Source organism: Typopeltis vanoorti, chromosome 18 (assembly GCF_054136105.1).
Source record: "Typopeltis vanoorti isolate ZY-2024b chromosome 18, IOZ_Tvanoo_1.0, whole genome shotgun sequence".
In the NCBI taxonomy this organism is placed as follows: domain Eukaryota; kingdom Metazoa; phylum Arthropoda; class Arachnida; order Uropygi; family Thelyphonidae; genus Typopeltis; species Typopeltis vanoorti.
In genome coordinates this window covers 41,715,318-41,729,538 of record NC_143566.1, presented here as the reverse complement: position 1 = coordinate 41,729,538, position 14,221 = coordinate 41,715,318, and the positions used below count along the sequence as shown (strand labels likewise).

General features: G+C 36.6%; 1 protein-coding gene across 1 annotated transcript in view; it reads right to left on the bottom strand.

Annotated features, from left to right (window-relative positions):
- Wwox (WW domain-containing oxidoreductase) overlaps nt 1-14,221 on the bottom strand; it is a 170,531-nt gene that overhangs the window by 128,405 nt on the left and 27,905 nt on the right. Inside the window, exon 2 of the mRNA XM_090407946.1 lies at nt 13,505-13,569. Within this exon, the coding sequence (XP_090264072.1) occupies nt 13,505-13,569 (65 nt within the window). The remainder of the gene's footprint in view (nt 1-13,504; nt 13,570-14,221) is intronic.

Below are 14,221 nucleotides of genomic sequence, written 5' to 3'. Positions count from 1 at the left end.
ATATGGGTAATATGAGAGCTCTACTCCAGTCATCGGGAATTCGCCCCTCTGTCCAGGCTTTCTAAACTATGCAGTGCAGCCACTGTAAGACTCTTATACCACCATACTTCACAGCATTTCTGGTCGAATATCATCTACTCCTGCTGCCTTTCCACATTTCACGCCTTTGATGGCTTTTTCTACTTCAAGTATGGATATGTATTCCTGACTTCATGTATGGTCAGTGTTTTTTACCACTGTGCTGTCATCACTGCTTGTTTCATTTAGCAGTTATTCAAAGTAATTACTCCATACTTAAAGGATATCTTTTTCTCCCGTTTCCGTGCCACCTTTATCATCTCTAACTCCTTTTACAGCACTCTTTCTCCATTCCTAAGCTTCTTCAACAACCTCCAGAATATTTTGCCACCTTCTTGATATTTATTTTCCTATATTCTTGCCAAAGTCCTCCCATGACTTTTGTTTAGCTAGTTTTACACAGTGTTTAGCATTCCTGCATTTGTCTCTGTATTCTCTAAGAGCACAAGCTGACTTATTTGACAAGAACTTTTGATATGCTTTCTTCTTTTCCTTCACTGCCTCTTTTAACTTCCTGTGTCCACCAGGGAGTTCTGATTTTTTTATCCTTGCAGACAACCTCACCACATGCCTCTCTGGCAGAATCAATCAATGTTTTCTTCAGAGTTTGCCACTGAATCTCCAAGGTTTGATTCCTGTTCTCAAACTCTTTCATTTTTATTTCAATAATCTTTGTGTATTTTAGTCTACAGTTCACATCTGAGAGCTGCTCAACTTTTATTCGCTTTAAAACTTTCTTACATGTTATTCTTTTCAATATGAAATTCAATTTTATCCTGCTCAAGACTAAATAGTGATCACTTCTAATTTCAAATTCTCTGTACACTCTGGTGACCTGCACCAGAGAGAAAACATCACTATCAACAATAACATAGTTAATGAGACTTTTCTTATTCCTTGCCTTTTCTCTCCATGTGAATTTGTGCACATTTTTATGTTGGAACATGATGTTAGTAATAACCAGTCCATGTCCTGAGCAGAAATCCAACAGATATTTGCCATTATTATTAGCTTTGCTCTTTTCTCCAAATTTTCCCAAAATATTTTTGTATGTCTCAAAATCATTTCCTACTCTGCTATTTAGATCCCCAACAAGGACCAACTTTTCCTTTTTCAGTGTGTCAGTTGCTTTTTCTAAAGCCTCAAAAAATTCCTCCACTTCCACCTTAGTAGAACCTTCTGTGGGACCATAGGCACAAATAAGTCTCATTGTCCAGTTACCCATTCTCATATTTGCCCACATTACTCTACTTGAGACTGACTGCTATTCAAGAAGATTAGCCTCGTATTTTGTGTTGAATACTATGGCTACTCCTTTTCCTTGACTGTCATTGCCTGAATATAACATTTTGTATTTATTGCTCAGAAAGATCTCACCAGTTTTTGTCTTTTTTGTTTCAGTCATCACCCCTATTATGTCGATCTGGAACATATCTAATTCCTCAGCTAGCTCCATTTCTTTGCCATTCAAGCTTCTTATGTTGATAGTACCAATCTTTAACTCTGGTGATGTTGAGTTGGGGTTTGTTTTCAGATTTGTTCCAGTAGCTGACTTTTTGCTGTTCGCCCTGGTTCCCTGGCGAAAACAATGGGGGGCCTTGTTTAATCGTGCAACGCACCAGCCGGCATGAAATTTTGTCATGTCGTACCATCATTTTTTATTTTGGTTTAACCAATACGAATACAACTTGGTCAGCTAAATCCCAAATTGCCAGCCCATCGTTGTTCGTTCAGTATCCAAGTAGATACCCAACAGGGTGCACCACGAGAAGGTGAGGATTGGACATTAGGTCAGAAGCCCTGGTCGGTTCTCCGCATTCCTTCAAAGACTATGTGGAGGTCTCCTCTCAGTTATACAGCTTTAACCCTTAAGCATGGAGTCGACTAAAGAAACTTGTCAGTGTCAGAAGCAATCCACCAATAAAACCCAATTAATAGAAGCAATAATTCAATCTTGGTTTCACATTATAACAGCTGCAGAATTAAAAAACTTGGTTCACTCCATGGGATGGCATTATAAGGCCTTAATTAATGCTAAAGGTTACCCAACTATTAACTCACATTGGCAGAATTTTTGTATATCTCATTTTTTCTGTCTTTCACTTTTCTTCTTTATAACTGCTGTTCTAATAAAAAATCCTTCATAAAAGTTATTGGATTATGTTTAAAGAGAGATGGTAAATCCCGTTTTATTTTATAGCCGGGTACGAAAGTCGGATCGAAATCCATCGAATCCATAGAGTTTCATGCCAAAAAAACTATCGGCGAGCCCGTGTGTAAGTGATCACTTGGGTAGTACAACACCAGGGCAACTCCAAGCAAAAAACCTTAATATTCTCTCAATGTAAAACACAGATCCTAAGAGATGTATATATACTGTTTTACATTATGAGAAGAGGTCACTACCCAAACCGGTTTCAACCTTTATATTAAGGTTAATGGGTAGTGACTTCTCATAATGTAAAACAGTATATATACATCTCTTAGGAGCTGTGTTTTACATTATGAGAGAATATTAAAGTTAGTGACGGAGCTTGCTCCACCTTTGCTTGGAGTTGCCCTGGTGTTGTACTACCCAAGTGATCACTTACTTGGGCTCGCCAATAGTTTTTTCGGCATGAAACTCTATGGATTCAATGGATTTGAAACTCAGACCTGTTTCAACCTTTCTATTAAGGCTAATGGGTAGTGACCTCTTCTCATAATGTAAAACAGTATATATACATCTCTTAGGAGCTGTGTTTTACATTATGAGAGATTATTAAGGTAGTGACGGAGCTTGCTCCACCTTTGCTTGGAGTTGCCCTGGTGTTGTACTACCCAAGTGATCACTTACTTGGGCTCGCCAATAGTTTTTTCGGCATGAAACTCTATGGATTCAATGGATTTCGATCAGAGTTTCATACCTGGCTATAAAATAAAACGGGATTTACCATCTCCCTTTAAACTTAACTTATGTCGCCGGTAAAATAGCCTTTTAGCTTATTATAGTAGTAATCACAATATAGGAGTACACCAGTTCAGCAATTCTATAGTAGAGGTATATGTAAGTTCAGTTCACTTAAAACCTTGATATTCCAGGTCTATCTACTCACTGATGAGACCTCAAAAAAAGGTTGAAACCGGTCTGGGTAGTGACCTCTTCTCATAATGTAAAACAGTATATATACATCTCTTAGGAGCTGTGTTTTACATTATGATAGAATATTAAGGTTAGTGATGGATCTTGCGCCACCTTTGCTTGAAGTTGCCCTGGTGTTGTACTACCCAAGTGATCACTTACACCTGAGCTCGCCAATAGTTTCTTCGCCATGAAACTCTATGGATTCGATGGATTTCGATCCGAGTTTTGTAATCGGCTATAAAATAAAACAGGATTTGCCATCTCCCTTTAAACTTAACTTATGTCGCTGGTAAAATAGCCTTTTAGCTTATTATAGTAGTTATTGCATTACATTCTTGATTAAATTATCTTTCCATTGATATATGCCGAGTGGTTAGCATATTCAGTCTCCAGCCAAAAGGCTGCAGGTTCGAATCCCACCAGGGGCATGGATGTTTGTGAGTGTGAAAATATTAGTTGTGGTGGTCGGGGGTAGTTGCGTTTGGTGTAGATGATGCAGGTAGATGCATTTGGTGCAGTGGTGGAGACGGAGTGTTGTAGAGTAGATGCTCTCCCTCGATGAGTCTTTGGACTCCTTGGAGGTGTTACATAATAATAATAATATAATTTTATAGTATTACTCAAAAAAATAGTGGTGTTATGAGCCATCAAACCTCAGAAATAAATACACTTTTTCCAAAAGGTTTCCACAATTTTGACCACTAGTGTATGTTAAATGTAAAAATAGTTAAAAGTTATGGCTGGCTTTGAGAAATTCAGAATTCACAAGAGTTTAGTGTATACAAGTAACTCTCGTTATCCACATTTTCACATATGCATGGTTTTGTTAGTAGCACATAAAGATTATCATCATTTCCTGTTCAAGGTGTGGAACCTTCCACACATGCACCTTGTTTCATAACCCTGTCCACAGTGCCATTTTGTGCCCCTACTGCCTTATTGGTCTATGGCAGTGTTTCTCAACCTGTGGTCCGTGATGATGGGACAGGTGGTCCACAGGCAGACTTAAATTAATTAAATAATTTTTTTTTTTAATTATCCAAAAAAAAAAACAAATTAAAATTGAATAAGTAAGTAAAAATGATTGAAATCAAATGGAGACTTAAAATACCCAATAAATAGCATCAGAATGTTCAAGGGCAGAAGCAATAAAACTATATTGTTGTTCACTTCACCCCTCTTTTATTATTGTTCATTCTGCCACTGAATTTGTAACAGTAGAATGACGAATTATAAAAGAGGGGGTGAAGTGAACAACAATATAGTTATGTTGCTTCCACCTTCCCTTGCTGTTTTGTCAGATTTGCAGTGAACATGTGTTATCCACATTTCAACCATTTGCTTGTTGTTTATTGATTTTTATTATTGAAGATTTCCCTCTCTCAACCAAGGCTCAGTATATCTTCAGAAGTGCTATACTTGGACAAAGTGTGTCGTGAGTTAACCCCAGTATTTATATATTTATATATTTTTCGGAAACATTTTTTAATTATGGAAAAGTGGCTTAGAACTAGGACTTTGAAAAGAAGAGCAAATAAAACAGGTGATGCTAACCCTAATTTTGATACACGTGTTGTAACGGAATAAATATCTGATACTATTAAAGAAGAAGAAACAAGCAATTTAAAGAAAAAATACAGTAGGAAATATAACACTTCATATCTGGAATTCGAGCTTACTTGGTGTAGAGATGAAAGTGAACAGAAACCTCAATGTGTTTTGTGTTATAAAGTGTTGTCAAACGACAGCATAAAACCTGCGAAACTCCAACGACATTTAGAAACTAAACATTGTGATGTGAAAAATAAGCCAATTGAATTTTTTTTCACAGATGCTTAGGGACATTAAATCATGGGAAAGGTATAGTTTCAGCTATGGGTTCCATTAATAGCAAGGCACTGGAAGCATCCTATCTCTAAAGTTTACGCATAGTGAAAACAGGGAAACCTCATTCCATCGGGGAAAATTTACTACTTCCAGCTATAAAAGATGTGGTGATAACTGTGTTTGGCAACAAGTTATTAAAGATGTTGATTTGATTCCTCTTTCAAATGACACTGTAGGTCGCCAGAATTAATGATATGGCAGGTGATGTAGAATCTCAGTTAATCGAAAGAGTTAAGCGTTACAAATAGACAACACTACTGATGTTACAAATGATGCACAGTTAAAATGCTACGTAAGACATGCACATGATAACAACATTCATGATGATATTCTGTTTTGTAGAACTTTGCCATCATCAACAACTGGAGAAGAAATATTTCGCACTCTCAATACAGTAATTACATAATACACAAAGGGATCCAGTGGGAAAAATATATAGGCTTCTGTTGGGATGGAGCTCATGCCCTTACAGGCAGGCACTGTAGGGTTGTTTCTATGGTAAAGGAAGTAGCTCCGGATATGAATTGGGTACATTGTTTCATACATAGGGAAGCGTTAGCCTCCAAAGGAATGCCACCAGAATTTAAACTGTGCTATACAACACTGTAAAGATAGTTAATTTTATTAAAGCTCGACCGTTAAATAACATGTTATTTTCAGTATTCTGAGATGAAATGGACAGTGAATATATACAACTTTTGCTTCATTCTGAAATTCGCTGGCTTTCCAGGGGCAAAGTACTAACAAGGTTATTTCAATTAAGACATGAAGTTTTATTATTTGTAAATGAACGTAATTTTGATTTTGCATCACTCCTTGTTGAAGAAGCATGGTTACCAACACTATCCTATCTTTCAGACATTTTTTCGAAATTAAATGAACTAAATCTCTCCCTTCAGGGAAATTTTTGAACTGTTCTTGATGCCTACAACAAAATAAAGGCATTCGAGAAAAAAAAGGTTTTATGGATTAATTAAAAAGACAGACAATTTGCACCTTTTCCATCATTGGAATCCTTTTTAGTGGAAAAATTATATATTTGTTGATTCTGAGTTTCTGGAAAGGGTTTGTGACCACCTCAAAAATCTGAAATGGAATTTTGAAATATATTTTCCGAATAACTTTCATAAGAAATTTCTGTGGGTTTGCAATCCATTTCAGGCTTTCAGCCACGAGAACGACCTTTCATTATCAAAAAAAGAACAGTTAATTGAGCTTTCAAGTGACAGTGGACTTAAAATGCAATTCCTAGATCTTGGTTTGGCTCGATTTTGGATCTCGCCTTCAGTGAGAAGTGAATTTCCCGAATTATCTGAAGAAGTATTGAAAATTGTCACGCAGTTTCTACAACCTTTCGTTGTGAGAAAGCATTTTCATCGCTCCTTCAAATAAAAACAAAATACAGAAATCGTCTTAGTGTGTGTGCTGATCTTCAACTGAAGTTGACCAATATTGAGCGAGATATCCAGCAACTCTGCAAGGGGCGAGAAGCGCAACCATCTCATTAAAAGTAAGTAGTAACATAATTATATCATATTATTTATTGTTTAATAAAAATTAAAACTTTGTTCAATGATGATACACTTTTAATCGTTTACTCCGAATTTAATTAATTATGTTTCCATATGTATTCAAAACATGCTTTTAGATTTATTATGTTATAAATGGCACAGTTTTTCCGAAATGTTGGTAATTCCTAGATAGGTTTTTAAAAAAATTACAAAAAGTCAAAAACAACGTATAGGGAAATAAATTAAAAACCCTATGTTTATTTTTGAAGTAAAACTTTAATTTCAACATTTTAAAATGTTATTTTTCTCGCTTTTCTGTTCGAAAAATCGATGACATTGTCGAAGTCTATTTCATGACTCAGTTGCTGTTTTATACACAGTATGGCAAGATTTCTTAAATGCCAAAAAAAAAAGTGCTGCCTGGGCTGGACTCCCCCCCCCCAGCTACGTCTCTGTAACTTAGTGGTCCATAGAATTGTTTTAGGCATTTTGCTGGTCTTAGAAAGGTTGAGAAATGCTGGTGTATGCAATATTCATCTTTATTTGTAACTTCTGATCCCTTTGAGTAAGAGGTCTGGCAAGAGAAAAACAAAGAATCATCATCATCATCATCAAATTCCTGCCATGTACCCTCAAGGGGTGTACAGGATATGACAGTACTACATGAAAAAATTACATCATTACTAACTTCCTATCTACAATTTTCCTCCAAATCAGTCTGTTACTTGTCAAGACTCCAACATTATCAGATCTTATATTTCTATCGTCTAAGGCACTTTGTACTGTATCAATCCACCTATATCTTGGTCTTCCTCTGGGTCATTTTCCTGCCAACCTGGCAGAGAACACTTGTTTTGCTAATCTTTCCTCTCCCATTCTATTTAAGTGACCATACCATCTGAGATTAGCTCTGCTAACGCATTCCTGGATGCTGACAATGTCAAGTTCTTTCCTAATATCCTCATTTTTAATATGATATTGCCATTGATGCCATCTGTTCACGCCTCTAATCTTTCTCAGGACTCTCATATCTGCGGTCTCTAGTCTTTGGTCAAGTGTTTTACTTCTGACCCAGCTCTCAGATCCATAAGTTAAAATTGGTTTGAACACAGTCTTGTATACAGCTAATTTAGTGTTCCGACTAATTTCTTTCTTATTCCATATGAATTTATTCAATTGACTTCCTACGATACCAGCTTTGCTGATTCTGTTGTCTATTTCTATATTTAGTTTACCATCTTCAGTAAAAATTGTGCCTAAGTAGCTGAAATGTTTTACTTGTTCCACAGGTTCTCCATTCACAGCACAGTTGACATTTTCAATGTGTCTGCCTATTTTATCGTTAGTTTTCTTTGTTTTTCTATTTTTCTTTTTTCTAAATAGAAAAACAAAGAAAACTAACGATATTGGGTGTAATATCCTTTAACTTAAACAAGTCATATGTCGCTGAATTGAAGCCTTTGGCTCTTCATATACCTAATAAAGAAAACTAACATTAAGTGAAAAGAAGAAGAATGTGAATAAAAACCAAAAACCAAGCAAAGAAAAGGGGAAATCCCATTCTTCACAGGTGAAGTTGGAAGTCCTGAATCGGTTTGATAGAGGTGAATGCAGCATTGACATTCAAAGAGCCATGGGATTGAATGATTCCACAGTGATAATGGCTGATTCAATTTGCAATAGTGCTCAATCTTCCAATAATTTAAGTGTGGTGGTGATGGTCGGTAGATGGTGTTGGTGTGGTTGCGATGATGGTAGTTGCGGTTTGTTATGATTTGAGTGGTGGAGACAAATTTGGAGAGTAGGTGCCCTCCCTTGATGAGCCTTTGGACTTCCTGGAGGTGTCACGTAATAATAATAAGTAACTAGGGTAACAAAATCTTAACGTCAAGCAATTGATGAGCAGAACATCTGAAATAGAAAAAGAAATACTGCCTGACTATATGAATCAAGCATCAGAACTAGCAGAACATGTCTTTGTCTGAGGTAGTCATACAAGAGAAGACGAAAGATTTGTATGAAGATCTTATGAAAAATGAAAAGCAACTGACACCTTTTGCAGCAAGTTATAGTGGTTTGAAGGCTATAAAAGTTGCTATGTGTTCTTCAATCTCAACATGAATAGCAAGACTAGCTGCAGATCACATTGCCACTGAAAAATTTTCATGAATTTCTCTTCAAAGCAAAGAATAGCATAAGGAGGTTAAACACCAAGAGGTGTTTAATCAGAAGTTCAATCAGAAGTTGAAATCTGCAAGTCAGGTTTCAATTGAGAGATTCTTAAAAAAAAAAAAAAAGTAGCCTTGAGCCTCCTACCAGTCTTCAACTTCAGCATGCCAGCTAAAGAAAAAAAAAAAAAAAAAAGGCAATTAATGTTTGGTTACAATGAATTAATTGCGAAAATAAAGAACTACTTTAATAGTTACTTCTTTTATACTGAACAAACGAGGATGAGCTGGCAAATTTCAGATTTAGCCGACCAAATTGCATTCTTATTGGTTTAAACCAAAATATAAAAAGATGGCACAACATGACAGAATTTTATGCTGGCTGGGGCGTCACCCAGTTAAACAAGGCCCCATTATTTTCACCAGGAAAAACAGTGAAAAGTCAGCTACTGGAACAAATCCTGAAAGACGTCCCAACTCAACATCACCAGAATTCAAGATCACTACTATCAACATAAGAAGCCTGAATGGCAAAAAAATGGAGCTACAAGGGTGGTCTGAAAAGTTCTTGGCCTAACAATGAAAAAACAAATCGATAATTTCAAAATTATTTTTATTATCTCCCTTATGATTAATACATTTATTCCAGTGATGCTCCAGCGCCATTATCCTGTCCCTGTAGTGGTTCTCAGTAAGATATGCAAAATACCCCTCTACAGCTGCAATCACCTCTTGATTCGAAGAAAAACGTTGAATAGCGAGGAAGAGTTTTAGTTTTGGGAAGAGATAGAAGTCAGAAGGAGTCAAATCTGGGAAATAGGGGGGGATGTTCCAACAATTCATAGTGCAGATCCTTTAATTTTCCCATTGCCCAAAACACTTTTGTGGGCAGGTGCATTGTCCTGATGAAAAATGATTTTTTTCTTCTGCAAACTGGATCTTTTCTCACAAATTTTTTCATCTAGTCTAATTAAAAGATCGGAATAATATTCCCCGGTTATTGTTTTACCTTTTTCAAGATAATTAATAAACAAAATGCTTTTAGCATCCTAAAACACTGATGCCATGACCTTTCCTACTGATGGAGCTGACTGTCTTCTTTGGTGCTGAACAACTGGCATCTGTCCACTGTTTTCACTGCAGTTTGGGTTCTGGTGTGTAATGGTGAATCCAAGAGTCAACCACAGCAATAAATTGACACACAAAATCAGTTTTATTCTTGTTAAAATGCTCCAAGCACTGTTCAGAGATTTTCGTGCGAGTGCGTTTTTGATCTGCTGTGAGCAAGCGCGGCACCCATCTTGCAAAAACTTTTTCATATGCAATTTTTCATGCAAAATATATTCTACACATTTTTTTGAAATGCCTATAGTCTCAGAAATTTCATCCGTTTTGGTTCGCCAGTCATTCAATACCATATCGTGCACTTGACAATGATTTCTGGTGTTGTTACACTTTTTAGGCATCCTTCAAGTGGATCATCTTAAAGGCTGGTATGGCCAGAAGAGTGCCTAAAGTGACTTGAAAAAGTTCTCTACTTGATTTTGAGAGCAGGGTATCCAGATTATCTAACGCTTAGCCCAACCACAGTACTAATACTAATGTGCTATAGCAGGGGTCTTCAACGCGTGGCCCGCAGAGCTCTTTACCATGGCCCACCGGCCATTTTGAAAAAATAACTACTTAACATTAAAACATGGTTAAATAAAAATTAATTTCAATGAAGCCCGTGGGCCACTAAACTACACTGCAGTATCTAGAATTGTAAGATGCTTTCTAGATTCACAAGGAACGCTGTGCATTTGATACTTTACATAAAATCCTATAAAAATAAATATTAAATAGACATCTTCAGCCATCTACCAGTGCCAAGCGGTACTTAAGTACTAGTACTAACATCGCAGGTAGATGGCTGAAGCAGTAGTTCATTCAAGTGCGCTGTCTAATGCCTTCCAGATACATCTCAAATGTTCTCAATACTTCGTTATTTTCATATAAATAGAAGAGGATCTCACCCACAGTCAGTCATGAACAGTATGATATTCGTGTATAAGCGCACGCAGGTTCGTCGTGTCAGCCATAGCCTATTGTGGTTTTATATTGCCAGACTTTTTCTCATTAGTGTGAGACATATTCAGTGGATAATAACCATTACACGGCCATTTTGGATCGTTTTTTGGGTTCACCTTCTATCACTATGGCGTCTACGAGTAAAAATCGTAAATCAAGTGATTCTTGTCGGGTTTTTAATGAAAAGTGCACCAATTTGTACTTTTTTTTTTGTGTGGATCGACGATAAACCGTGTGTTTAATTTGTCGTGAGTCAGTGTCAGTATTAAAAGAATACAATATCAAATGACACTATGAGACAAAGCATGCATCCAATTTCGATTACCTTCAAGGGCGGCTTTATGTACACAAAGTGAACCATCTCCAAATTGATTTAAAATGCCAGCAGGGTACATTTAAAAGGCAGAGGGAAGAGAGCGAAGCGTGCGTCAAAGTAAGTTATGTAATAGCTGAAAAAATTGCTAAAAAAATCAAAAACCTCATCACTGCTGGGGATATTCTGTGCCCAAATAATACGGAAGTGTTTAAAAAACCGAGTTTGTCTGAGGTAACTGTAGCATGACATGGTGAAGAACTTGCCAATGACATTGAAGGAACTTCAAAAAAATGGTCGTCCGAATTTACATTATATTCACTTGGTTTCGATGAGATCACAGATGTGAAGGATACAGCACAACTGGCTATCTCTGTCCGTAGCAATGATCAACAATTCAATGTGACAGAAGAACTGCTAGCACTCATACCTATGAAGGGAACGACGAAAGGCACTGATATTCTTAAAGCTGCCAAGAAAATGCTCCAGCATTTCAACCTCAGCTTAACCAACCTCGAGGGTGTGGTAACTGATGGTGCCCCTGCTATGGTGGGAAAGAACGAAGGGCTTTTTTTGCACTGCTACGGAAAGAACCAGAACTGGAAGGAAAAGATTTTGTCCATTACCACTGTTTAATCCACCAGGAGAATTTGTGCACGAAAACTATTGGATTTGAGAATGTCGTGAAAGTTATTGTGACTGTCGTCAACATTATTAGAGCAAGAGGATTGAATCATCGTCAATTCCAAGAGTTTTTGACCGAAGAGTACAAAGCAGATCACGGCGATGTGCTTTATTATAGTGATGTGCATTGGTTGAGCAGAGGGAAGGTTCTTAAAAAAGTCTTTGACTTAAGGAGCGAAATACAGCAGTTCATGCAAACCAAGGGGAACCCGATTGCGGAATTTAACAATCCGAAGTGGATGACAGACTCTGCCTTTGCAACCGACATCTTGTTGCATATGAATGACCTAAATAAGCGGCTACAATCCAAAGATCAACTGGTGCACACTGTTTGATCACATCAAAGGTTTTGTGGCCAAGCTCAAACTTTGGGAGGCACAACTTGCAAAAAAAGACCTAACTCATTTTCAGCTTCTTGCTGAGTCCAACTGTTCGTCTCTTGATGAATATGCTACAAAATTAGCCATGTTGCGAAGTGAGTTCGAAGGGAGATTAGTGATTTTCATAACCAACAGTTTTCTTTAGATTTATTTTCAATGCCATTCAGTGTCAATGCTGCCGAAATGCCAGGCTCAGTACAAATGGTGCTGCTTGAACTCCAAAAGAAAAATTAGAGAAAAATTATTCAATGTGCCCTTGCTTACATTTTACAAAGACTACATTTCTGAGGATGCATTCCCTAATCTTTGCCTGCATGTTTTGAAAATGTGTGCTTTCTTAGCAAGTACATACTTATGTGTGTAGTTCTTCTCCAGAATGAAGCATGAAGTCCAAGACAAGAACTCAGATTATGGACTAACATCTCAAGAATACTCTTCACTTAACGACTTCCAACACTGATGCCAACATCGACAAGCTGGTCAAGGAAAAACATTGCCAAGTTGCCCATTGGCATTGTAAAAAAATGAATGTTTTCTTCATTAAATTATCTTTTTTCAAGTATTGATTGTATTTACTTATCATGAACTCGACTCCTACCTATGCTCTTAAAGCTGAGTTTGTTTATTTTTATAGGATTTTATGTAAAGTATTAAATACACAGCGTTCCTTGTGAATCTGGAAAGCATCTTACAATTCCAAATACCGCAGTATAGCTTAGTGGCCCGCGGACTTCACTGAAATTTTTAATGCGGCCCACACTGTCTGAAAGGTTGAAGACCCCTGTGCTATAGGCTAACAGTCTTTCATGAGTGGAATTCACATAAAAAATAAAAATATTTATGTTGTTTTTAATAAGGAGAGAGTGTGGAATATCTTCACAGCTTCAGAATATTCTCCTAACTTAAATAAATATAAATATATTGCAATATTCAACATTTGGAGACTATGATGAGGAGACCATCAGCCTAACAATCAAGATCTCCTTACTATATCCATACAGGGTACCAGTTAAGATTTTAGGATTAGCCTTTAGTACTGAGTTTGTTTTCCTTCCTTCTGTATCCTAGTACACATTCTTATCTTTGTGCCTATGACAGTGCCCTTGCTTTGCTGAACAAGGCAAAATGTAATAATTAAATAAGACAGTTAAACCAAAACCAAGTGACTTTATGAAAAGGCAATGCATTCTAATTTATTTGCATCTTAATTATGTTAATTATTTATGCAAGTAACTGAAAAGCATTTCAATACAAAAATTCAATCTGAAACAGACAGGTAAAATACTTACTTCCAGAAACCCTTTTTTTCTTTCCTGTCCTGGGATGAGTCCACTGAGTTGATTTATTCTCATGACTGGAAAAAAGATAATTAATAAGACTATCAAAAACATAAAATTTACATACTTAGAAATTGATATTTCTGTAAAAGGAAGATAAGGAATGCATCAAATGTTTGAAGTAGCAACTATTAACATCACAGAGAAAATTCTGGCAGAATGATGGTGTGCAGTTCATTGATATATGAAGTGAATTTGATTGACAAAAGATCCTTGTATATGCCTGATGGATTACATTTGAATGGTTTTGGAGTTACACATATTTGATGAAAATTTGCTGTTCTGTGAGAGGCTGGAGGTGCAAAATCAGGGAAACTAGAAGTGTTAGGTGGAAAAGGGGATGCAGTCAAGGATGTATCAAGCCATCTTTGGGACAAATGAGTCTAAGTGCAAAAATGATTATGCAATGCCAAATACAGTTTCCTAGGTTTTGATTGAGTTGATTGACAAGTAGACAATTGGTAATTGTACACATAACCCAGAATAATCAGAAATAAAGAAGAAGAGTTTGTTAGCATTGCTCAGCTTAACTTGACTAAAAATTACTAGTATCAGTGAGATCTGATTGACAAAAGACAATACAGAAAGAGAATATACAGGATATAGTATTTTCAGGGAGGAAAGAGGAAATATGATGAGAGTAAGTGTACTGCTGATGACGGCTGAAGA